The sequence below is a fragment of the Rhinopithecus roxellana genome, chromosome 11 (assembly GCF_007565055.1).
Source record: "Rhinopithecus roxellana isolate Shanxi Qingling chromosome 11, ASM756505v1, whole genome shotgun sequence".
In the NCBI taxonomy this organism is placed as follows: Eukaryota; Metazoa; Chordata; class Mammalia; order Primates; family Cercopithecidae; genus Rhinopithecus; species Rhinopithecus roxellana.
The window spans coordinates 64,007,689-64,033,419 of NC_044559.1; the positions used below are offsets into that span (position 1 = coordinate 64,007,689).

At 41.0% G+C, this 25,731-nt stretch overlaps 2 protein-coding genes across 3 annotated transcripts in view; both read left to right on the forward strand.

Annotated features, from left to right (window-relative positions):
- Positions 1–5,843: 5,843 nt before the first annotated feature.
- LOC104675170 (interferon-induced protein with tetratricopeptide repeats 1B) lies at positions 5,844–18,354 on the forward strand. The gene is made up of 2 exons (XM_030941120.1): positions 5,844–5,942; positions 16,487–18,354. Exons 1-2 carry the CDS (start codon positions 5,938–5,940, stop codon positions 17,904–17,906), a joined length of 1,425 nt encoding a protein of 474 aa, XP_030796980.1. The 5' UTR covers positions 5,844–5,937; the 3' UTR covers positions 17,907–18,354.
- The window catches only part of IFIT1 (interferon induced protein with tetratricopeptide repeats 1), a 31,468-nt gene continuing 11,614 nt past the window's right edge, over positions 5,878–25,731 (forward strand). The window contains exon 1 of one of the 2 annotated variants that reach the window (XM_030941118.1): positions 5,878–5,942. The gene's annotated coding sequence lies outside the window, so the exon portion shown is untranslated. Of the gene's footprint in view, positions 5,943–25,526; positions 25,638–25,731 lie in introns of those variants that run through there. The other variant, XM_030941119.1, reaches the window with a different exon arrangement.

A 25,731-nucleotide genomic window follows, 5' to 3' on the forward strand; every position in this document is an offset into this window, starting at 1 on the left:
CAAGGTGTGATTCAGGCTCACCTGGCCTCTGCATTCCTTACCTGTAACTGCCACAGAGCTTCTTGTAGGGGAGATTTGCCTCCAGTCATGGAATTAATCTAAATGAGAAATCTGAGGACATATCTCTACTAATTAGAAAACACAGAGGCAATGTTCTTCTAACTGGACAACTTTAAGCTTTTGTTTGGCTCAGTTCTGTAATTGTTAGTAAACTGATAGCTATTTGCTCCTTAGCTACTGCTTACTCTTGGCAAAAAGAAGTAACAAGAGAGTTATAGTCCTCTTGGTTGAATTCATCACAACTGAAGTAAAATTACTCAGCTAGTTAGTAAGTTGTCAGGAAATTAGGTTGTATTGAATCAAATTCACTCATTAATTAATATTGAAACCTTCCCACCACTCCAGGTACTGGAGCCAAAACCTTTTCCCTTAGCAACTGAGTCTACTTAATAGAGTTTATGAGTCTGTGGTATATGAGTGTGTGTGTGTGTGTGTGTGTGAGAGAGAGTGTGTGTGTGTGGGGGGGGGTGGTGTATGTGTTTGGATGAGCACCAGGTAAGTCTTAAAACTATTTTAGGCTGGGCGCGGTGGCTCACGCCTGTAATCCCAGCTCTTTGGGAGGCCAAGGCGGGCGGATCATGAGGTCAGGAGATCAAGACCATCCTGGCTAACATGGTGAAACCCCGTCTCTACTAAAAATACAAAAAATTAGCCAGGCGTGCTGGCGGGCGCCTGTAGTTCCAGCTACTTGGGAGGCTGAGGCAGGAGAATGTCGTGAACCCAGAAGCGGAGCTTGCAGTGAGCCGAGATCGTGCCACTGTACTCCAGTCTGGGCAACAGAGCGAGACTCTGTCTCAAAAAATAAATAAATAAATAAAACAAACAAATAAAAATAAACTATTTTAACAACATCAATTCACCATACCCTGGGAACGTAAGGGGGATTCAATAAACAATTATGTATTGGTTGGCTGAATATCATCTAAAGAGCTGCTTTTATCAGTGGCTTCTACATGCAATATGGGCCAGCGAAGAAGAGAGAAAAAATTGGAGGGTATATAAAACTTATATCTACCAGCTTATATTAAAATGAAAACAGTGGACAGATAAATGAAATTTTGTAATGGTTACCAATAAGAAAAAGAGGAAAAAGGAAAGGGACAGCAATAGGAGCCAGATTTCTCTGTGTTTGTTTTTGCAACCATGTCAGTTATTTTGCCTAGTTATAAAACCAAATTTATATTTAGAAAAGCAATTCACAAACGTATGCTAAATGTTTTATCAATTAATTGTACTGAAGGCCCTTTTATGCAAAAGAAAATATAAAATAAAAGGATGAGTGGATAGAGAAATGAGTGGATGAATAGATATGTAATAAAGTAAATATAGTAAAATGTTAACTGTATAAGCTAGTTACACAAGCGTTCATTGTAAAATACTCTCAACTTTTCTCTCTGCTTGACCATGTATAATAATAAAATGTTTGGATAAAAAGGGCAAATAGCAGTATCTAAAAAGTACAGCAAACTGAGACAAAGGATCCAAAATATGCAGGGAATGGTGGATAAAATCACATGGGGGGAAGGATTCCAAGTGATTTTCAAATGCACTATAATTTGACTCTACGTGTTTAATAGGATATAGCTTATTAAAAAAATGCAAAAAAATTCCTTTTTTTTTTTTTTTTTTGAGACAGCGTCTTGCTCTATCACCCAGGTTAGAGTGCAGTGGCGTGATCTCAGCTCACTGCAATCTCTGCCTCCTGGGTTCAAGTGATTCTCCTGCCTCTGCCTCCTGAGTAGTTGGGATTACAGGTGGGTGCCACCACCCCAGCTAATTTTTCTATTTTCGGTAGAGACGGGTTTCGCCATGTTGGCCAGCCTGGTCTCAAAACCCTGACCTCAGGTGATCCACCAGTCTTGGCCTCCCACAGTGCTGGGATTACAGGTGTGAGTCACCGCACCTGGCCAAAAAAAAATTCTTAAACTCTACTTAGCACCATTCTGGAGGTGTTTTGTTAATTTTGTTTCTTTTCTGAAACTTCTTGTGTCTGTAGTTGTTTCAAAATATGCCTGAAATGTAGCTGATAAAAATTCTAGTATTACTTGAATAGGTTGCAGTAAACCCAACTGTGGGTCAAGGTGGGCTGAGTGCTATCGTGGGCTGAGAGATCTCTTGAAGTTTCATGAGAAGATATGTAAGTCATCAAATCATTTACAACGAAGAATTTCTGGAGTCCGAGTCCTCTCTCCATGGATGTGATTGGAAGCAGTTTAGGAAAAATCTCAGAAGCCAACAAAATAGTTTTCATACAGTGGTCAGAACACTGAGAATTACATTCCTCAGAAAATAGGCTATAGCTAAAAATATCTTTCTGATTGAATACATTCAAAAGAGTATATAACATGTAGTTAGCAGAGATATTCCAATTGTTAAATGTTAAATTATAAATTAAAAAAAGAAATATCTAGAAACTTGGCTTTTATGATTATCTGAAAAAATCTAAGGAAAATCAAAGATGCAGGAAAATGGAAATGGATTGATGACTTCAGTTAAGCCTTTGGTTTTTATGATCCTAGCATGAAAGCATCTGTATATCTTTCATGTCACTACAGTGCCTTCATTTAACTATGATTACCAAAAAACAAGTACAGTAGCAACTTCTGCAGTACAAACTGATGGAAAGGACTACTGAGGAGACAGAGAAGCCCAAGGAAGTAGTACCACCTAGGGGCTGAATTGGTTTCTAACAAGAAATCAGCTTTTCATTAGGTACCCAGGTCACTAGATACTATTCTACCTGGTCATTAGCAAGCTGACAAGAGATTTTAGCCTATAAGAGATGACCTTGGAAAAGACAGCATCAACTTCTATGGAGCCTGTTCCTTAATAAGCTGTGATTGGATATTTCAGATCCTTCAACAGACATGGCTTAGCATCTGTCCATATTATAATTTTAAAAAAATACACTCAGAATAACATTCTTTTTCCATATCATCCTGTGATGAAGAGGAGACTGAGGAGCTGATTACCCGATGTGTAGGTGAGGAAACAAGGCATGGAGTAGTAAAATACTGAATCTGGGCCTCACAGAACAGGAAGTGGGTTCAGGGATTGAGTCCCATGTCTCTCAGTCAGAGAATTTCAGACATACAATAGACATTAGGGATAATTGAGGCCCTGGTTCCCGGTGCAGGTCTGCATCAAAATCACCTGAAGATTTCCTTTCTCTTTTTTTTTTTCTGAGACGGAGTTTTGCTCTTGTTGCCCAGGCTGGGAGTGCAGTGAAATGGCACGATCTCGGCTCACCACAACCTCCGCCTCCCAGGTTCAAGCGATTCTCCTGCCTCAGCCTCCCAAGTAGCTGGGATTACAGGCTTGTGCCACCATGCCCGGCTAATTATGTATTTTTAGTAGAGATGGGTTTCTCCATGTTAGTCAGGCTAGTCTCCAACTCCCGACCTCAAGTAATCTGCCTGTCTTGGCCCCCCAAAGTGCTGGGATTACAGGTGTGAGCCACTGTGCCCAGCCTGAAGATTTCTTTTTAATACTGAGCTGGGGGCCTGTACCTAAGGATATGTTCAGATTGGTCTGGGATGGGGCATAGTTAGCATTATTTTTGAAATTTACCTGACTGATTCGAATGTGCAGTGAGGGTTGAGATCTGTCAACCTATTCCAAATGACTTATCAGCTGAGGAAATTGAGATTCATAGAGGTGAAGCAGTTTATCATAACTGGTTAGTCCCTTGCAGGGCCCAGCTTAGACTCCTGGCAATGAACACACAACCTAGTGCTGAAATTTCATTTTCTAAAAGTTTTGTTCTCTCTGGTTCCCATTTTCTTATCTGTAAACACACACACACACGATTAGCTTTTCTTTCTTTAATATTGTTCTATCCTGTTTCCCTCTTTGGTTTGTTTGTCCCAAAGAGACACTAAGCAAGATTCTGAATACCTAAGCAGCCTGGGCCAGAGTCCCATAGAACCAAGATTGCTGCCAAATTCACAGCAATGGCAAGATAAACTTTTTGTTCATATCTCTGCATGCTATCTAGTGCATTGGCAAATTGAAAACCCACTTTTTTTTCCCATAAGAATTCCAAAGACATCTTGCTCCCCAAAAGGAGATGTTTTCTAATTCATCTATTTCAACATTTGCTTGTGGCCTGATCATGTATCTGAGTGCATGACAAAACCTGTCCTATTAGTTCAGAAATTCTTATTTGTGTAGAACTTTCTAGCTAGTTGTTGAACTCTCTGTGGAAGCTTACAGAACTGGTGAGAGCTGACGTGGGAGATGAGTCTGGCAGGGAGTTGAGCAGAAATTGTTTAGATCTGGCAGTGTGCCCAGTTAAGTGTTTCCAAAAGGAAAACACTCTTGTACCTGCTCCTCTTCTGCTTCTTATTTTAAAAGACAAAGTAGGTAGCTTTATTTTAAGGAAGCATTGTTTTTATTTATTGTTGTTTTTGTTGTTATGATTATTTGAGACAGGGGCTCACTCTGTTGCCCAGGCTGGAGTGCAGGGTGTGACCATGGCTCACTGCAGCCTCTACCTCCTGGGCTCAAGTGAGCCTCCCACCTCAGCTTCCTGGGTAGCTGGGGGACCACAGACACACACCACCACACTCAGCTTTTTTGTTTGTTTGTTTGTTTTTTGTAGAGCTTGGGGTCTCACTATGTTGTCCAGGCTGGTCTACAATTCCTGTGCACAAGTGATCCTCCCACCTGGTCTTCCAAAATGCTGGGACTTACAGGCCTGAGCCAATGCACCTGGACAAGAATCTTTTTTTTTTTTCTTTTGAGATGGAGTCTTGCTCTGTCACCAGACTGGGGTGCAGTGGTGTGATCTCGGCTCATTGCAACCTCCACCTCCTGGGTTCAATCAATTCTCCTTCCTCAGCCTCCCAAGTAGGTGGGACTAAAGGCGTGCACCACGATGCCGGCCTAATTTTTTGTATTTTAGTAGAGACAGGGTTTCACCATGTTGGCCAGGATGGTCTCCATCTCCTGACCTCGTCATCTGCTCACCTTGGCCTCCCAAAGTGCTGGGATTACAGGCATGAGCCACCGTGCCCAGCCAAGAATCATTATTTTTAACTTGATGACTGAAAATAAGGATAATAATAATCACCACTTACTTGCATGCATCTATGTGCCAAGTAGTTGCTAACTATTTAAACTCAAATTCCATGAACTGTAGTTGAGGTTGTACTGGAATTTGATTCAGAAGACAGTGTCCATGCTGCAGGAATAGAGGGCTCTCTATTCCAAACCACAGCTCCTTGCTTTTACCTCCTGCCTAAGTCATCAGGGGTTAGAAGGCTCTCTAGGTATTGTCCTCTTTCCTTCATTCCTAAACCAGATTGGTTACTTATTTCCATCAAGCTGAAACCAAAAGTAGCAACCAAAAGCCTTATTACTCAATTAAGAGTAGATTTTTATAGTTGATAGTAGATTCCTTCTAAATATAGAAACTGAAAATAGAGCTACCTCCTTCAATTCCCATTTTTCTGTGTAGTCATCCAGAATCCAGCCACCAACTGCCACAATAGGCAACAACGGACTGATGTTCTTTAGGGAGGATGCGAATCTGGATCCAAATGCTGGCCAGTGATTGGGTTTCTGCAGCACTAGAAACATCTATGGTTGCAGGTCTGCAGTTTATCTGTTTTATCAAAACAGAAACAAAGTTTCATTTTCCCCCAAGCAGGAATTCAGCTAGCTTTACTTTCACTTTCTCGTTTCGGTTTCCCAGGTTTCCAACTTGCAAGGACACACCCACAGTTACACCTTTGGCTATTGTTTAGCTCCCTTACATAACCCTGCCTTGGGGTTTAAACGTAACTGAAAATCCACAAGACAGAACAGCCAGATCTCAGAGGAGCCTGTCTAAGCACAAAACCCTGCAGAACAGCTGCCTAATTCACAGCAACCATGAGGTAAGGATTTCTTTGCCTCTCTGCCATAATACCAAAAATTTTTGAAAAAATGGTAATTAAATACTGTTTCAACAGGTTAGATCTCAGTGAGGTCAGGTTTTCTAATTCCTCAATTTGAGTATCTGCTTATGGACTGAATGTGTGCATGCATGTGTGTGCACGTTCACACATACATAAATTGTTTAATTAATGCATTTTTAGTTTGTTAGTGTGAACTTGAGGAAGCTTACCTCATGCTGTAGCCCAAAGAAGGGGAGGGAAATGGGAAAAGAGTTTTGCAGGAAGGTAGAAAATGATCCCAATCTGAGAGATTCCTTCCCATCAGATTCAATTCTGTCTGATCTGGGGAAGGAATGGACAGCTTGTCTGGGTAGAGGCATTGCTTTCTGCTGGTTTCTTACCACAGAGAAAAAGCAGGACCCACAAGACTGTGAAAGCCTCAGTCTTGCAGCCTCTCGGATGTCTTGTGGTTAATACAGTGGAGATGTGGTAGGAAAAGCTCACAGCCTTCCTCCGTAGGCTTCTGGTCTCACTTTCTGCACTTCTGGCCTCTTACAACAGGTTTTCTTAATCAGACTGAGCTTAAGATAAACTGATTGCCTCTTCCCTGGAAAATCCAGACTCTTGGTATATCCTTGACTGAAGATGATCCACATCTGCTTGGGAAGATCCATATCTTCCTTACCTAAAGGGCTTCATGTGGGAATTCCTCAGCTGATTTAAAAACTGTTACTTAGGCCAGGCAAGGTGACTCACGCCTGTAATTCCAGCACTTTGGGAGGCCAAGGTGAGCAGATCACCTGAGGTCAGGAGCTCGAGACCAACCTGGCCAACATGGTGAAACCCCGTCTCTACTAAAAATACAAAAAATTTGGGCATGGTGGTACTCAGGAGACTGAGGCAGGAGAATCGCTTGAACCCGGGAGGCAGAAGTTGCAGTGAGCTGAGACTGCACCACTGCCCTCCAGCCTGGGCAACAGAGTGAGACCCCGTCTCAACAAAACAAAACAAAACAAAGCAAAACACCATTAGTTAATACTGATTTGTAAATTTTCCCCTCAGTGCTCCAGTGGTCCAAAATTTTGAAGGGGTAAAAATTCCAGAAAATGCACATTACAGGCCTCTGATGAACCCTCCTCTGTAAACAGATGGAGTGGGTACTGATAATTAAATCATAATAATATTAAATGTTCTAAAGGTAGTTATCACTTTCTGAATTCTTATTAAGTGCCAGCCTGGCTTCTAAAAGTGTTATGTAAATTATTCCATTTAATTCTCAAAAGATACTTACGAGGCGGGTACTTACACAGTCATGCATCATGTAACAATGAGGATACACGCTGAGAAATTTAGCTGTTAGGCAATTTCATCATTGTGCAAACATCAAACCTAGATGGTATAGCCTACTACACACGTAGGCTATAAACCTGTGCAGCATGTTACTGTACTGAATACTGTAGGCAACTGCAACACAATGGCAAGTATTTGTTTATCTAAACGTATTTAAACTTAGAAATGGTACAGCAAAAGTGTGGCATTAAAATCTTATAGGACCACCACCAAATATGTGGTCCTTTGTGGACTAAAATTATGCAGTGCATGGCTGTATCATCCTGATTTTACAATAAAGAATCTTAGATTTAGAAATCTTAAGATCACATAGACAATAAGTGGTAGCTTTGAGATCTGGACCAGGATCTCTACATTCAATGATATTTCATTAAACCTTTAAATCAATGTTTCCCAAAGGGTGCCAGTGGGGGCTCATGAGATTTTTTCAGATGGCAAACTCGTTTGCTTTTATGTTTTCCTGCTTTTATGTTTATGTCAACATGTAGTACAGAAAAAAAAATGTATATATATATATGTATATATAATTTGTAGAATTTTATTCAGTTTAGCAATGTAACTTTTTATTGTGATAAAATACACGTAAAATAAAATTTATCATTTCAATTAAAGTATACAATTTAGTAGTATTTAGTATATTCATGATACTACTGTTCAATCATCATCACTATCTAGTTCAAGAACATTTTTCTCACTATATGGAGAAACTCCAGAGCCATTAAGCAGTCACTCCCTACTTGCCCCTTTCCCCAGGTGCCAGCAACTGTTAATCTGCTTTCTGTCTCTATGGATTTGCCTATTGTGGATATTTCATATAAATGGAAACACATGCTATGTGGTTGTACTGAATTTTTATAATTTTATATTTCCTAAGCGTCCGTTTTTGAATATTAAGTTGGACTTTCTCATTCCAGAAGCAGGGCTCAGTCACCCTTGACACAGTTTCTAGTTCTTCACCTTTTTCCAGTTCCTCAATGTGATCGATCCAGATATCTGCTTTATATAACTACCTCCTGGTGACCACTTTCCTATAGCATAGCAGGGTATGACCTATTTGACTTGCCCCAACTGACCTCACCCCCCCATATGGACCAGGGAGATGTGCTGCAGTGACCACCTCTCAGTCACAGCATGACCCCTTGGCAAAACTTGCACCTGCTTGCTCTAAACTCACCAAATAGAACTCTCCGCAGGAAACCCACCTAGGTAACACCCTGGCCTGCCATCAAAGCTTGGGCCCACATTCTCCCCTCGCTGGTTGAGCATGCATGTCCTCAGTGGTTCCCCCTTTCCCATTGGCCCTGCAAGGCATATTGCCCTCTTCTTTCTGGATCTGTAAGTAATAAGCTGCTTCTGTTATTTCACATACTTTTTTTTTTCAGTTGCCTCCTTTGTATCTCCCTGACCAACACACTCAAACCCAACTTCTTCACTGATCATGGCTTTCCGAGAGAGTGGCTATCTCGGCAGAAATAAACTAAACACATGTCAGGCAAGAACCGCAAGGGCATCTGCCCAGTATAAACAAGTTTCCTATAAAAGGGGACACCTACACATAGATCAGACACTTAGGCATTAGGCTGTTCATCAAAATAAAGAAACATCCCAAGAAAGGCACATTGTAAATATCCATGACCAAATACCCTGGAGCTCTTTCAAGGCAGGGCTATAGATTGTAGCCACTCTCATGAGAGAGACCTCAAGACCAAATTAGGAAACAAAAAACAAAAAAAAAAAACAAAAAAAAGAAAACAGTGACCTTTTGGATCAGTTTTTTTCATTTAGTGTAGTGCTGTCAAGGTTTATCCCTGTTGTGTCATGTATCAGTACTTCATTCCTTTTTGTGGCTACATAATATTCCACTTTAGGGATATATTAACATTTTTCTATCCATCGGTTGGTGAACATGTGGGTTGTTTCCATTTTTTGGCCATTATGAATAATACTGCTATGAACATCTGTGTGCAAGTTTTTATTTGAACACCTGTTTTTAATTATCTTAAGTATATATCCAGATGTGGAACATCCAGGAATGTATACCCAGGAATGTGTCATATGGTAAATATTATGTTTAACTTATTGAGGTACCACCACATTGTTTTCCACAGCAGCTGCATCATTTTACATTTCCACCAGCAATGTATGAGGGTTTCAATTTCTCCACATCCTTATTGTCTTAGTCCTTTTTGTGTTGCTATAGAAGAATACCTGAGGCTGGGCAACTTCTAAAGAAAAAAGGTTTATTTAGCTTACAGTTCCACAGGTTGTACAAGAAGTATGGTGCTGGCATCTTCTCAGCTTCTGGTGAGGGCTTTGGTGCTGTGTCAAAACACACTGGAGAAGGTCAAAGGGGAAGCACATACAAAGAGGGTCTAAACCCAGGGGGCATCCTGACATTATAACAACCCATTCTCAAAGGACTAATCCATTCCCCCAAGAACCAATCCAGTCTCATGAGAATGAGAATTCACTCACTGCTACTAGAATGGCACCAGGTCATTCATGAGCGACCTACCTCTATGATCCGAACACATCCCACTAGGCCCTACCTCCAGAATTGTGACACTAGAGATCAAATGTCAGTAGGAGATTTGGTGGGGACAGTCAAACTATATCAAAACCATAGCACTTGTCAATACTTGTTCACCTATTCTCCTTTTTTAAAATTATTATTGTAGCCAACTTACTGGGTGAAAAGTGATACCTCATGGTTTTGGTTCGCATTTTTCTAGTGGCTAATGATGTTGAGCATCTTTTCATGTGTTTGCTAGTCCTTTGTGATTATTCTTTGGAGAATTGTCTACTGAAGTCCTTTGCTCATTTTTAAATTGGGTTGCTTGTCTTCTTGTTGATGAGCTGTAAGTATACTTACATATATTTCTTCATACATGAGTAATCACACACAAACAAATATAAAAGGATTTGGTTCTTTATAAAACAAAAAATAGGGTAGTGTTTTGGACACTTCTTTACAATTCACTTTTCTTGATTAACTGTATATTATGAAAGTCCATCAAACTCAACTAGTTTTGATCTAATTCATGTAGTCTAGTGGCTACATAATATTCTATGGTATAGATATACTTAATTAATTTAACCATTCCCTATTAATATTTCCAGTTTGTTGCTAATATATACAGTGTTGGTAATGAATATTCTTGAGCATACATCCTTATGTACTGGTGATTTTTTTCTGGGAGATAGATTCTGAGGAGTGGAATTACTTTGTTGAAGGAAATGTAATTTTAATGACTATCATTAATTTTAATTTTGATTTTAAAATTAAAATTTTAATTTTAATTACTTTAAATTTTCATGACTGTCATCATATTGATCTTGAAGGCCATAATAATTCATGGCTTCAGAAATTGTGTCCTCATCCATTTAAACTCTTGCCAATCTGAGTGGAATAAAGTTATAAATTATTGCTTCTTTAATTTGCATTTCTCTAATGACTAGAGGCTTAGGGCATCTTTTTTCTTTTTATAGAGACAGGGTCTTACTGTGTTGCCCAGACGGATCTTAAACTTCTGACCTCAAGCAAATCTCCTGCCTTGGCCTCCCAAAGTGCTAGGATTATAGGCATGAGTCATTGTCCTGATCCAGAGCATTTTTTTTTCATACTTATTGGCCATTTATATTTGCTCTTCTACAAATTATCTATTCATATAGATTTCCAGTGGTCTGTTGAACTATACCAATTTGCAAAACACTTTATATATTACAAATGAGAATCTTCTCCATATTAAAAACATTTTCCATATTTTTATTATTTTTCTATTTACTTTGTTTAGAGCACCTTTGCCATAAATAAATCATAAATTGTTTCATTATGGTAAAACATATATAACATAAAATTCATAATTTTAACCATTTTTAAGTGTACAGTTCTATGACATTAAATACATTCACTTTATTGTGCAGCCATGACCACCATCCATCTCCAGAAAATTTTCATCTTCCTAAATTGAAACTCTGTACTCATTAAACAATAATTTCCTATTCCCTCCTCCCCCAGTGTGGAGGATCAGTCAGAGTGATGGGAAAAACTATAGGGAAAGAATGCAAACCTTCTGAAAGTTCAGAAGTTTCTGCAGAGCCCTGGAGGAGAATAGCTGAAGGCAGCTGTTCTATAACCCCGAGGCAGAGGGCAAGGAGTAGGTACAAGGGAGTGTGGGGGAATTTATCTTTTTTTTTTTTTTTTTTTTTTTTTTTTTTTTTTTGAGAAGGGTCTCGCACGGTGGCTCAAGCCTGTAATCCCAGCACTTTGGGAGGCCAAGGCGGGCAGATCACGAGGTCAGGAATTTATCTTAAACAGGCTTGTTTACTTATAAATGTTAATTACCTACAGGTTGCGTTGGCTCCAGGTTTTCGGCATTGTGCCTGCACTGAATAAAAGTAAGCATCTCCAGCTTCTCGGAGATGTTCTCTGGCCATTAGAGCCAGGCACTCACCTCACTGCTTTTACACTGCATACCTGTGTCTGAGTACTCATTTCATCCATCAGTCAGGGTCTGCGGGACAGACCCAGCACACCAGTCCCTGTTAATCACTGTTCTACTTTCTGTCTTTATGAATGTGGCCACTCTAGGTACCTTATATAAATTGAATCATACAATATTGTCCTTTTGTGACTGGCTTATTTCACTTAACATAATACCTTCAAAGTTTATCCATGTTGTAACATGTATCAGAATGTCTTTTCTTTTTTAAGGCTGAATATTCCATTGTATGTATATACCACATTTTGTTTATCCATTCATCCATCGATGGACACTTAAGTTGCTCCTACCTTTTGCTGTGTGAATAATGCTGCTATGAATATGGACAAATCAATATCTGCTTGAGTCCCTGCTTTCACTTCTTTTTGGGTATAAAACCAAAAGTGGAATTGCTGGATCAAATGGTAATTCTATGGCTAATTTTTTTGAGGAATTTTTTTGGAGTTCTTCCATCTGATGTTGCAGTCAGTGGGAGAGGAAGAACTTACAGAAAAAGGGACTCCTCTTTTGAGATCCCTTTCTAGCAAACACATAGACCTGTCTTGAGAAGAAATTACAAGTGAAGGATTGCAAAAAAATTCACCACAAGAGTACCCAAGTCTCTCTTTTTAATATAATGGGCCCCTGGTCGTAAGATGTTAGTTGTGACTGGGCACGGTGGCTCACACCTGTAATCCCAGTACTTTGGGAGGCCGAGGCAGGCAGATCACGAGGTCAGGAGATCAAGACCATCTTGACTAACATGGTGAAACCTCGCCTCTACTAAAAAATACAAAAAATTAGCCCGGTATGGTGGTGGGCGCCTATAGTCCCAGTTACTCGGGAGGCTAAGGTGGGAGAATGGTGTGAACCTGGGAGGCAGAGTTTGAAGTGAGCCGAGATTGTGCCACTGCACTCCAGCCTGGGCAACAGAGTGAGACTCTGTCTCAAAAAAAAAAAAAAGGTGTTAGTTGTGTCTGCATCTGTGGAGTTGACAGAAAGCAAGCCTTTCATTCCCTGCTGCCTTGGTAGCTAGTCTGTGTGAAAGGTTTTGCAATGGCCTGTGCCTATGTTTCTAGAAGCCACTGACCTGAGGTGGCCTAAGGGGAATCTGGACTATCCCAGACTGAATAATGCCCACATCAGAATACTCCTGATCCCACTGGTTCAGGGATAAAGGAGCAGATTGAGCTCCTCTTTCCATTCAAGCTTATTGATCAAGACAGCTTAAGTGGAATATAAGTGGACAAGATCTAGGGAAATTCCTGACAAAATATGGTGATGAGTCCCTGTCCGCCACATGCATACAGGGATTAGGTCACTACATACATGCGCGAACTCATCTTTTTTTTTTTTTCTTTCAGGTAGGGCCTCCCTCTGTCACCCAGTCTCGAGTGCAGTGGCATGATCACAGCTCACTGCAACCTCCACCTACCCAGGCTCAGGTGATCCTCTCACCTCAGCCCAAGTCACTGGGACTACTGGTGTGAATCACCAGGCCTGGCTAATTTTTGTATTTTTTTGAGAGACAAGGTTTCGCTGTGCTGCCCATGCTGGTCATGAACTTCTGGGCTTAAGCAATTCACCTCCCTTGAACTCTCAAAGTGTTGGGATTACAGGCATTAGCCACCACACTGGGGCCTAATTTGATGACAATATGTATACTACTAATAACAGCACTTTCTGTATGCTCACCAGGTAAAAGGAGAACTTTAGGCTCTCAGCATTTCTATGTTAGAGAGTGAGGACACCTCTAGGGTGATAGTCTACTCCGTAGTCTTCCCAGGGCCCAAGTCAAGAAAATACATGTTGATGAACAACCACCTATAAGAAAGAGCTATAATTCTCTTCTGGAATTTGGCAGTGCAGCCTTATAAGGTTGTGTAAGCTGTGCACTTGAAATTCTACAGTCTCAGTGAAAGACAAAATCTGGTATACATTTTCCATCTATCAATGCATGACCATGATTAGATCTCTCAGAGGAAGACTGATCTCTTTCTACTGCTCACAATTGTGCTCGGTGGGCCAGCAGCTGAGACGCTGAGATTGGGTACATATTTAGAAAACTTGGAATGGCTTAACTTCAAATATTCCAGCAGCTCTAGAGTAATGGAAGCGTGTGTGGATTATTTTCCCTGGGTAGTGCCTCTTCTTATCATAGCACAGGCTACAGTGGGCATGAGTGGAGGATTTGGGTCAAAAACTCTTGCTGATTCCATCTTCTTTATGGGTGGTGACTAGTTTCAGTGAGGGTTCTTTTTTTTTTTTTTTTTTTTTTTTTTTTTTTTTTTTTTTTTTTTTTTTTTTTTTTTTTTGAGACGGAGTCTTGCTCTGTCGCCCGGGCTGGAGTGCAGTGGCCGGATCTCAGCTCACTGCAAGCTCCGCCTCCCGGTTCTTAAGCAGAATATTGATTTTACTTACTCCTGACCCCACCTCACCCAGCATATGTCCCACACACACACCTCCACACACAGGTTTCATTGGGTAATCTTCCTGGGCCACAGTTGGAAGGAAGATTTCTGGAACTCCTCATCTCAGCAGTCAACTACACAGTGCTATCCTAAAGCAAGAACAGACAGTGCCAGGACTCTCATATTCCACAGACTCAAGGATGGAGAAGATGGCTTGGGATTGTGGGCAGGAATGCTCTCAAGGAAGGTCTAAGCATAGTAGGGGGTTTTTTAGGGGGAGACTCTGAGGGAAAAGTAAGGGCTGTATTGAGCTGCCAGCTATGCTCGAAGCGGCAGTCATAAGCCTGAGTATCCTCTGCCCAACTTTGTGGTGCTATTCATTATCCTGTGAATCCTTTCCTTTCTTCCTTTCTTTCCTTTCCTTTCTTTTCTTTATTATTAATTTCTTTTCTGAGACAGAGTCTGGCTCTATTGCCCAGCCTGGAGTGCAGTGGCATGATCTCGGCTCACTGTAACCTCCACTTTCCAGATTCAAGCGATTCTTGTGCCTCAGTCTCCAGAGTAGCTGGGACTACAGACGTGGGCCACGACGCTGGCTAATTGTTTGTACTTTTAGTAGAGATGAGTTTTCACCATGTTGCCCAGGCTAGTTTTGAACTCCTGAGCTCAGGCAATGCACCTACCTCGGCCTCCCAAAATGCTAGGATTACAGGTGTGAGCCACCCCACCTGGCCATGAACTTCTTCTTTCCCTTTATTTTCAAAAAAGAATGTTTCATAGTCTGTTTATTTGTGATTAGATTGTGGTTATATAATATTATGGTTATATTGAGTCAGGATTCATATAAAAATTATTTTTGCTATACATTGCTATATAGAGAGTAAAAGAAAATTTCATAATGGTCCTCTCTGGGATCCTTCCTTGGGCCTAATGGATAGAAAACATGTCAAGTATAGACTATAAGGTAGGTAATTAGTTGAGAACACAGAAGCAAATATACTTACACAGGATGTGAGGACCACTTTTTCAACTATTTTTTTTTTTTTTTTTTTTTTTTGAGGCGGAGTCTCGCTCTGTCGCCCGGACTGGAGTGCAGTGGCCGGATCTCAGCTCACTGCAAGCTCCGCCTCCCGGGTTCACGCCATTCTCCTGCCTCAGCCTCCCGAGTAGCTGGGACTACAGGCGCCCGCCACCTCGCCCGGCTAGTTTTTGTATTTTTAGTAGAGACGGGGTTTCACTGTGTTAGCCAGGATGGTCTCGATCTCCTGACCTCGTGATCCGCCCGTCTCGGCCTCCCAAAGTGCTGGGATTACAGGCTTGAGCCACCGCGCCCGGCCCACTTTTTCAACTATTAAGGACAAATGTCTCTTTCTTCATTCATGTTCTTATAGGGAGACTAGGACTTCAGTTCCACTTCAGAGGAGCGTGAACTATTGGGGGAAAATACCCTTCTGGTGCCACTGACCTCATATTATTCTCTCTTCCTCATGGGTGGCTGATGGATTACTCTAATTGTTGAGATTTTGATAGCCTGTACTCCACTAGGCTTCAGGGTTACCTGACATCAGAAACACTGACTTACAAAAGTGGGACGTGCCACTTCTTCAAAGAGACACATCTTCCCTATGTAATGTTCATTCATGCCTCTCCTTTTGTCCCCATTAGTAAGGCTGCCATTGTGAGGTGATTCCACCCATTTGGAACCCCTCCATTTAGGATTGGTTGAGTAAGTTCACACAGGCCAAGGAGATAGGAAACACTACCACGTTCTCCAACCTGGCTTGAGCATTCATGAAGTCCAGCATTTGAAACCGTATTCAACTCCCATATTTTACTCAGAACCCTTCATGGGAGGAGAGAAAACCAAAATGTGTTTACGTGTTGAGAACATGAAAAAGATGAGTAAGGAACCCACCTTTCTGTGAACCTTCTCTCCACATTTCTTCTGACAGCATTAGTCACGCACTGCAAAGTCGGGAGGAAGCAGAAAGAAGATGGGTTTTGCAATGTTGAGGGTGGCGTTGAGATTATTTTGATGTTAGCAGAATTAACTTCTTTTGAGTTGACTTTAGACTTCACATAACCTATCTGTTGGCACTACGAGATGATTAGCATTTCCCCATGGTTTTTATGTCAACCTGTTCTTTTTCCTAATGACATGACCATAGAACCCAGAGAGACACCAGATAATGGAGGCAGGGATACTAGGACAGAGAATATTTGACTATTTGAAGTGCTGGCTTCATTTCCAGTTGACTGAACACTTTCCCAAAATGTAATTAATTCCTGCATATTTTTACAGTGAAGAATCTGATGGAAAGCTTATCGAAGACAGACTGATTCAGCTGAGATGTCACTTTACATGGAAGTTGTTAATTGAAGCCCCTGAAATTCCTGATTTAGAAAACAGGATCTGGGAAGAGATTCAGTTCCTGGATACCAAATACAATGTGGGAATACACAACCTACTAGCCTATGTGAAACACCTGGAAGGCCAGAATGAGGAAGCCCTGGTGACCTTGAAAAAGGCTGAAGACTTAATCCAGAAAGAACATGCCAACCAAGCAGATATGAGAAGTCTGGTGACCTGGGGCAACTTTGCCTGGGTGTATTACCACATGGGCAGACTGGCAGAAGCCGAGACTTACCTGGACAAGGTGGAGAACACTTGCAAGAAGTTTGCAAATCCTTCCTGCTATAGAATGGAGTGTCCAGAGATGGACTGTGAGGAAGGATGGGCCTTGATGAAGTGTGGAGGGAAGAATTATGGACGGGCCAAGGCCTGCTTTGAAAAGGCTCTGGAAGGGGACCCTGAAAACCCTGAATTCAATACCGGGTATGCGATCACTGTCTATCGCCTGGATAACTTTAACATAGCAGCAGAGAGGAATGAGACATTTTCTCTGCACGTCCTAAAACGAGCTGTCAGGCTAAATCCAGATGATGTATATATTAGGATTCTCCTTGCCCTGAAGCTCCAGGATGGAGGACAGGAAGCTGAAGGAGAAAAGTACATTGAAGAAGCTCTGACCAGTATGTCTTCACAGACCTACGTCTTTCGATATGCAGCCAAGTTTTATCGAAGAAAAGGGTCTGTGGATAAAGCTCTTGAGCTCTTAAAAATGGCCTTGGAGACAACACCCACTTCTGCCTTCCTGCATCACCAAATGGGGCTTTGCTACAAGGCACAAATGATCCAAATCAAGGAAGCTACAAACTGGCAGCCTAGAGGGCAAGATAGGGAAAGTGTGAACAGATTGGTTCAACTGGCTATATGCAAATTTGAAAAGACTATAATGTTAAAGCCCACATTTGAGATGGCCTATGTTGACCTGGCTGAAATGTATGCAGAAATAGGCCACCACAGAAAGGCTGAGGAACATTTTCAGAAAGTGTTATGCATGAAGATCTTTGACGATCAGCTAAAGCAAGAGATTCATTACCGCTATGGCTCTTTCCAAGAACACCATGGGAAATCTGAAGATAAAGCAATCACCCACTATTTAAAAGGTTTGAAAATAGAAAAAATGTCCTATTCCAGGGAAAAACTTCTCAATGCTTTAGAGAAATTGGCTAAAAGACGTGTTCACCGGAATGTACGGGTTGTGGAAAGTGTCAGCCTCCTTGGGCTCATCCACAAATTGAAAGGAGAAATAAGTGATGCCTTGCTGTGCTATGAGAGGGCTCTGAGGCTGGCTGCTGACCTGAACCCTATGTTTTAACATAGAGGTCACCATTATCCGTTTAATGGTCTTATAACTAAATAGAACAACTATGAAATTAAATAATGCAAACTTAAAGCTGTTGGAACTTTACCTTATTTTGAGCCTTGAGAGGAATGTGGCTGTGTGGCCTGAGTTATGTAGCATGCAACTGCAACTTCTGCTTTTTCCTGTAAATGATCAAGAAAGGCCTTGTGGCGCCAGACACAAGACGCCCTGAAAGTATCATCCCTCCTGATGGAATGGTAAAGCAATCTTTCTTGGAATGTAGCAAGTAATAATCGATCAAATTGCTTATATGGAAAATGCTGCAACCCTGTTTACTGCCTGTGTAAGTTAAACCTTAACTTCCCCACTTTGGAATGCTAACTCCAATCATTAGGTGTCTGTGTTTCCTGAGTGGTTACCCTCAAGCTTTGTGCTCAAATAAACTCTATACTTAATCATAGTTTCTTAATCCCATTATCTGAGATTCAGACAACAGTCTTTCCCAATTGCTGCCTTCAAAAATGTATAACCTGATGAAATACAAAATACTTTGGTACAACACATACTCTATTGCCTGGCCACCCCCCTCATTGTTTTCTCTTCAATCCATGTGTCTGCGGCAGGAGAATCTATTCTTCCACAACACATCCCTGCATTCATTGACCAAGGGTTATTAATGCTGTTTTAGGCAACTACATCTGCTGGGACAATAAGAATCATTTTCCTTAAAATTTTGCCTTTGGAATGAGCAGTTTTCATCCTCAGTCTCCTAAACAAAGGAGACCTAAACATGGAAGGTTTCTATTCCATGTGGCCAGGGTCACTGACCTGCAACAAAACCTAAGAGCAAAACAAATGAGCAAAGACAAGGGTTAGAAAGGAGGGAATTTCAGGAGTTCTACAGCATTCTAGCTGGACTTCTATTTCCCAAGGCCCTACTGTAGCCAAGACCTGCTGGTCAGTGAGCCAGGCCTAAAACCTTAAAATAAACTCAAATTTTTGTTTACATGTGTCCAGCTGCTGGTAATCACAAGGGATCTACGTGACCCAAACACATTGCTGGACATTTATTCACACCTGAGATCACACCTAAAATCACACATCTAAGATCACACCTGAGAGCTTTGCTAAGATCACAAATTCTTGGAGTGTATTTTATTGGTGATATTCAAAAGCATGTGTATTTAGGTTTGGTTTCAAATAGAAAAATGCAGAACCAACTTACACAGCATTAGAAGGCCTGAATCAGAGGAAGTGATGGGAATAGAAACCTGACCAAGAATTTTTAAAATTGTTATTTATTTATGAGAGTCAGGGTCTTGTGATGTTGCTCAGGCTACAGTGCAGTGGCTATTTACAAGCACAGTCATAACACGCTGTAGCCTTAAACTCCTGACCTCAAGAGATCTTCCCTCCTCAACCATCTGAGTAGCCAAAACCATAAGTGCATGCCACCATGTACCACTTCCTACCAAGAATTTTAAAAAATACTAGGGAGGCATTTACTACTATAGGCCATGGGATTGGAAGATTGACTTACGTTACTTGGATCCTTGAGAGCTGGGATTGACCAATGATGGAGACTTGGGAGTGTGGGGAGACATGGCAGGGGAGTGGAGTCATTTCGATGACACCTGGAAAGCACAGGAGTAACACCTTTTTCACCTTTGTTGATAGTGAACAAAGAAAATACTTATTAAATTTAACCAGAGGAAACTACTGTTGACTTTCTCCTGTAAACAAGGTGTGATTCAGGCTCACCTGGCCTCTGAATTCCTTACCTGTAACTGCCACAGAGCTTCTTGTAGGGGAGATTTGCCTCCACTCATGGAATTAATCTAAATGTGTAATCTGAGGACATATCTCTACTAATTAGAAAACACAGAGGCAATGTTCTTCTAACTGGACAACTTTAAGCTTTCGTTTGGCTCAGTTCTGTAATTGTTAGTAAACTGACAGCTATTTTCTCCTTAGCTACTGCTTACTCTTGGCAAAAAGAAGTAACAAGAGAGTTATAGTCCTCTTGGCTGAATTCATCACAACTGAAGTAAAATTACTCAGCTAGTTAGTAAGTTGTCAGGAAATTAGGTTGTATTGAATCAAATTCACTCATTAATTAATATTGAAACCTTCCCACCACTCCAGGTACTGGAGCCAAAACCTTTTCCCTTAGCAACTGAGTCTACTTAATAGAGTTTATGAGTCTGTGGTATATGAGTGTGTGTGTGTGTGTGTGTGTGAGAGAGAGAGAGAGTGTGTGTGTGTGTGTGGGGGGGGGGGTGGTGTATGTGTTTGGATGAGCACCAGGTAAGTCTTAAAAACTATTTTAGGCTGGGCGCAGTAGCTCACGCCTGTAATCCCAGCTCTTTGGGAGGCCAAGGTGGGCGGATCATGAGGTCAGGAGATCAAGACCATCCTGGCTAACACGGAGAAACCCCGTCTCTACTAAAAATACAAAAAATTAGCCGGGCGTGGTGGCAGGCGCCTGTAGTCCCAGCTACTTGGGAGGCTGAGGCAGGAGAATGGCATGAACCCAGAGGCGGAGCTTGCAGTGAGCCGAGATCATGCCACTGTACTCCAGTCTGGGCAACAGAGGGAGACTCAGTCTCAAAAAATAAATTAATTAATAAAACAAATAAATAAAAATAAAAATAAAAATAAACTATTTTAACAACATCAATTCAGCATACCCTGTGAACGTAAGAGGGACTCCATAAACAACTATGGATTGGTTGGCTGAATATCATCTAAAGTGCTGCTTTTATCAGTGGTTTCTACATGCAATATGGGCCAGCGAAGAAGAGAGAAAAAATTGGAGGGTATATAAAACTTATATCTACCAGCTTATATTAAAATGAAAACAGTGGACGGATAAATGAAATTTTGTAATGGTTACCAATAAGAAAAAGAGGAAAAAGGAAAGGGACAGCAATAGGAGCCAGACTTCTCTGTGTTTGTTTTTGCAACCATGTCAGTATTTTGCCTAATTATAAAATCAAATTTATATTTAGAAAAGCAATTCACAAACGTATGCTAAATGTTTTATCAATTAATTGTACTGAAGGCCCTTTTATGCAAAAGAAAATATAAAATAAAAGGATGGGTGGATAGAGAAATGAGTGGATGAATAGATATGTAATAAAGTAAATATAGTAAAATGTTAACTGTATAATCTATTTATACAAGCGTTCATTGTAAAATACTCTCAACTTTTCTCTCTGCTTGACCATGTATAATAATAAAATGTTTGGATAAAAAGGGCAAATAGCAGTATCTCAGCAAACTGAGACAAAGGATCCAAAATATGCAGAGAATGGTGGATAAAATCACATAGGGAGGAAGGATTCCAAGTGATTTTAAAATGCGCTATAATGTGACTCTACATGTTTAATAGGATATAGCTTATAAAAAAATGCAAAAAAAATTCCTTTTTTTTTTTTTTTTTTTTGAGACAGCATCTCGCTCTGTCACCCAGGCTAGAGTGCAGTGGCGTGATCTCAGCTCACTGCAATCTCTGCCTCCTGGGTTCAAGTGATTCTCCTGCCTCTGCCTCCTGAGTAGCTGGGATTACAGGTGGGTGCCACCACCTCAGCTAATTTTTCTATTTTTGGTAGAGACAGGTTTCGCCATGTTGGCCAGCCTGGTCTCGAAACCCTGACCTCAGGTCATCCACCCGTCTTGGCCTCCCACAGTGCTGGGATTACAGGTGTGAGTCACCGCACCTGGCCAAAAAAAAATTCTTAAACTCTACTTAGCACCATTCTGGAGGTGTTTTGTTAATTTTGTTATTCAGAAATGGTTGTTGGTGTATTATGTAATAGATCACATGAAAAATTAAGTTGGTATCACTTAGAAAAGGAATGTTTAGTTTGGGAGGAAAAATACGTATGTAAGATTTTTTATGTTAAGTAAAAAAATCCAGTGTACCTGAGTTTGTAAGATTCATGACATATTTTATTTTCAAAATATCTACACAGCATCCATGTCATTTTCCTGGTTTTAATATTGTACTACAGTTATATAAGATGTCACTATTTGGGGAAGTTGGATGAAAAGTACACAGGATCTTTTCTGAAACTTCTTGTGTCTATACTTGTTTCAAAATATGCCTGAAATGTAAAACAAACAAACAAACAAACAAACAAAAAACCACAAAAAGCTGAAAAAAATTCTAGTAGTACTTGAATAGGTTGCAGTAAACCCAACTGTGGGTCAAGTGCTATCGTGGGCTGAGAGGTCTCTTGAAGTTTCATGAGAAGATATGTAAGTCATCAAATCATTTACAATGAAGAATTTCTGGAGTCCGAGTCCTCTCTCCATGGATGTGATTGGAAGCAGTTTAGGAAAAATCTCAGAAGCCAACAAAATAGTTTTCATACAGTGGTCAGAACACTGAGAATTACATTCCTCAGAAAATAGGCTATAGCTAAAAATATCTTTCTGATTGAATACATTCAAAAGAGTATATAACATGTAATTAGCAGAGATATTCCAATTGTTAAATGTTAAATTATAAATTAAAAAAAGAAATATCTAGAAACTTGACTTTTATGATTATCTGAAAAAATCTAAGGAAAATCAAAGATGCAGGAAAATGGAAATGGATTGATGACTTCAGTTAAGCCTTTGGTTTTTATGATCCTAGCATGAAAGCATCTTGTATATCTTTCATGTCACTACAGTGCCTTCATTTAACTATGATTACCAAAAAACAAGTACAGTAGCAACTTCTGCAGTACAAACTAATGGAAAGGACTACTGAGGAGACAGAGAAGCCCAAGGAAGTAGTACCACCTAGGGGCTGAATTGGTTTCTAACAAGAAATCAGCTTTTCATTAGGTACCCAGGTCACTAGATGCTATTCTACCTGGTCATTAGCAAGCTGACAAGAGATTTTAGACTATAAGAGATGACCTTGGAAAAGACAGGGTCAACTTCTATGGAGCCCGTTCCTTAATAAGCTGTGATTGGATATTTCAGACCCTTTAACAGATACAGCTTAGCATCTGTCCATATTATAATTAAAATATATATATACTCAGAATAACATTCTTTTTCCATATCATCCTGTGATGAAGAGGAGACTGAGGAGCTGATTACCCATTGTGTAGGTGAGGAAACAAGGCATGGAGTAGTAAAATACTGAATCTGGGCCTCACAGAACAGGAAGTGGGTTCAGGGATTGAGTCCCATCTCTCTCAGTCAGAATTTCAGACATACAATAGACATTAGGGATAATCAAGGCCCTGGTTCCCAGCGCAGGTCTGCATCAAAATCACCTGAAGATTTCTTTCTTTTTTTTTTTGAGATGGAGTTTCGCTCGTTGCCCAGGCTGGGAGTGCAGTGAAATGGCTCGATCTCGGCTCACCACAACCTCCGCCTCCCAGGTTCAACCGATTCTCCTGCCTCAGCCTCCCAAGTAGCTGGGATTACAGGCTTGTGCCATCATGCCCGGCTAATTATGTATTTTTAGTAGAGATGGGTTTCTCCATGTTAGTCAGGCTGGTCTCCAACTCCTGACCTCAAGTGATCTGCCCGTCTTGGCCCCCCAAAGTGCTGGGATTACAGGTGTGAGCCACTGTGCCCAGGCTGAAGATCTCTTTTTAATACTGAGCTGAGGGCCTGTACCTAGGATATGTTCAGATTGGTCTGGGATGGGGCGTAGTTAGCATTATTTTTGAAATTTACCTGACTGATTCGAATGTGCAGTGAGGGTTGAGATCTGTCAACCTATTCCAAATGACTTATCAGCTGAGGAAATTGAGATTCATAGAGGTGAAGCAGTTTATCATAACTGGCCAGTCCCTTGCAGGGCCCAGCTTAGACTCCTGGCAATGAACACACAACCTAGTGCTGAAATTTCATTTTCTAAAAGTTTTATTCTCTCTAGTTCCCATTTTCTTTTTTATCTGTAAACACACACACACGCGCGCGCGCGCGCGCACACACACACACACACACACGATTAGCTTTTCTTTCTTTAATATTGTTCTATCCTGTTCCCCTCTTGGGTTTGTTTGTCCCAAAGAGACACTAAGCAAGATTCTGAATACCTAAGCAGCCTGGGCCAGAGTCCCATAGAACCAAGATTGCTGCCTAATTCACAGCAATGGCAAGATAAACTTTTTGCTCATATCTCTGCATGCTATCTAGTGCATTGGCAAATTGAAAACCCACTTTTTTCCCATAAGAATTTCAAAGACATCTTGCTCCCCAAAAGGAGATGTTTTCTAATTCATCTATTTCAACATTTGCTTGTGGCCTGATCATGTATCTGAGTGCATGACAAAACCTGTCCTATTAGTTCAGAAATTCTTATTTGTGTAGAACTTTCCAGCTAGTTGTTGAACTCTCTGTGGAAGCTTACAGAACTGGTGAGAGCTGACGTGGGAGATGAGTCTGGCAGGGAGTTGAGCAGAAATTGTTTAGATCTGGCAGTGTGCCCAGTTAAGTGTTTCCAAAAGGAAAACACTCTTGTACCTGCTCCTCTTCTGCTTCTTATTTTAAAAGACAAAGTAGGTAGCTTTATTTTAAGGAAGCATTGTTTTTATTTATTGTTGTTTTTGTTGTTATGATTATTTGAGACAGGGGCTCACTCTGTTGCCCAGGCTGGAGTGCAGGGTGTGACCATGGCTCACTGCAGCCTCTACCTCCTGGGCTCAAGTGAGCCTCCCACCTCAGCTTCCTGGGTAGCTGGGGGACCACAGACACACACCACCACACCCAGCTTTTTTGTTTGTTTGTTTTTTTAGAGTTTGGGGTCTCACTATGTTGTCCAGGCTGGTCTACAATTCCTGGGCTCAAGTGGTCCTCCCACCTTGTCTTCCAAAATGCTGGGACTTACAGGCCTGAGCCAATGCACCTGGACAAGAATCTTTTTTTTTTTTCTTTGAGATGGAGTCTTGCTCTGTCACCAGACTGGGGTGCAGTGGTGTGATCTCGGCTCATTGCAACCTCCACCTCCTGGGTTCAAGCAATTCCCCTTCCTCAGCCTCCCAAGCAGGTGGGACTATAGGCGTGCACCACCATGTAGGGCTAATTTTTTGTATTTTAGTAGAGACAGGGTTTCACCATGTTGGCCAGGATGGTCTCCATCTCCTGACCTCGTCATCTGCTCACCTTGGCCTCCCAAAGTGCTGGGATTACAGGCATGAGCCACCGTGCCCAGCCAAGAATCATTATTTTTAACTTGATGACTGAAAATAAGGATAATAATAATCACCACTTACTTGCATGCATCTATGTGCCAAGTAGTTGCTAACTATTTAAACTCAAATTCCATGAACTGTAGTTGAGGTTGTACTGGAATTTGATTCAGAAGACAGTGTCCATGCTGCAGGAATAGAGGGCTCTCTATTCCAAACCACAGCTCCTTGCTTTTACCTCCTGCCTAAGTCATCAGGGGTTAGAAGGCTCTCTAGGTATTGTCCTCTTTCCTTCATTCCTAAACCAGATTGGTTACTTATTTCCATCAAGCTGAAACCAAAAGTAGCAACCAAAAGCCTTATTACTCAATTAAGAGTAGATTTTTATAGTTGATAGTAGATTCCTTCTAAATATAGAAACTGAAAATAGAACTACCTCCTTCAATTCCCATTTTTCTGTGTAGTCATCCAGAATCCAGCCACCAACTGCCACAATAGGCAACAACGGACTGATGTTCTTTAGGGAGGATGCGAATCTGGATCCAAATGCTGGCCAGTGATTGGGTTTCTGCAGCACTAGAAACATCTATGGTTGCAGGTCTGCAGTTTATCTGTTTTATCAAAATAGAAACAAAGTTTCATTTTCCCCCAAGCAGGAATTCAGCTAGCTTTACTTTCACTTTCTCGTTTCG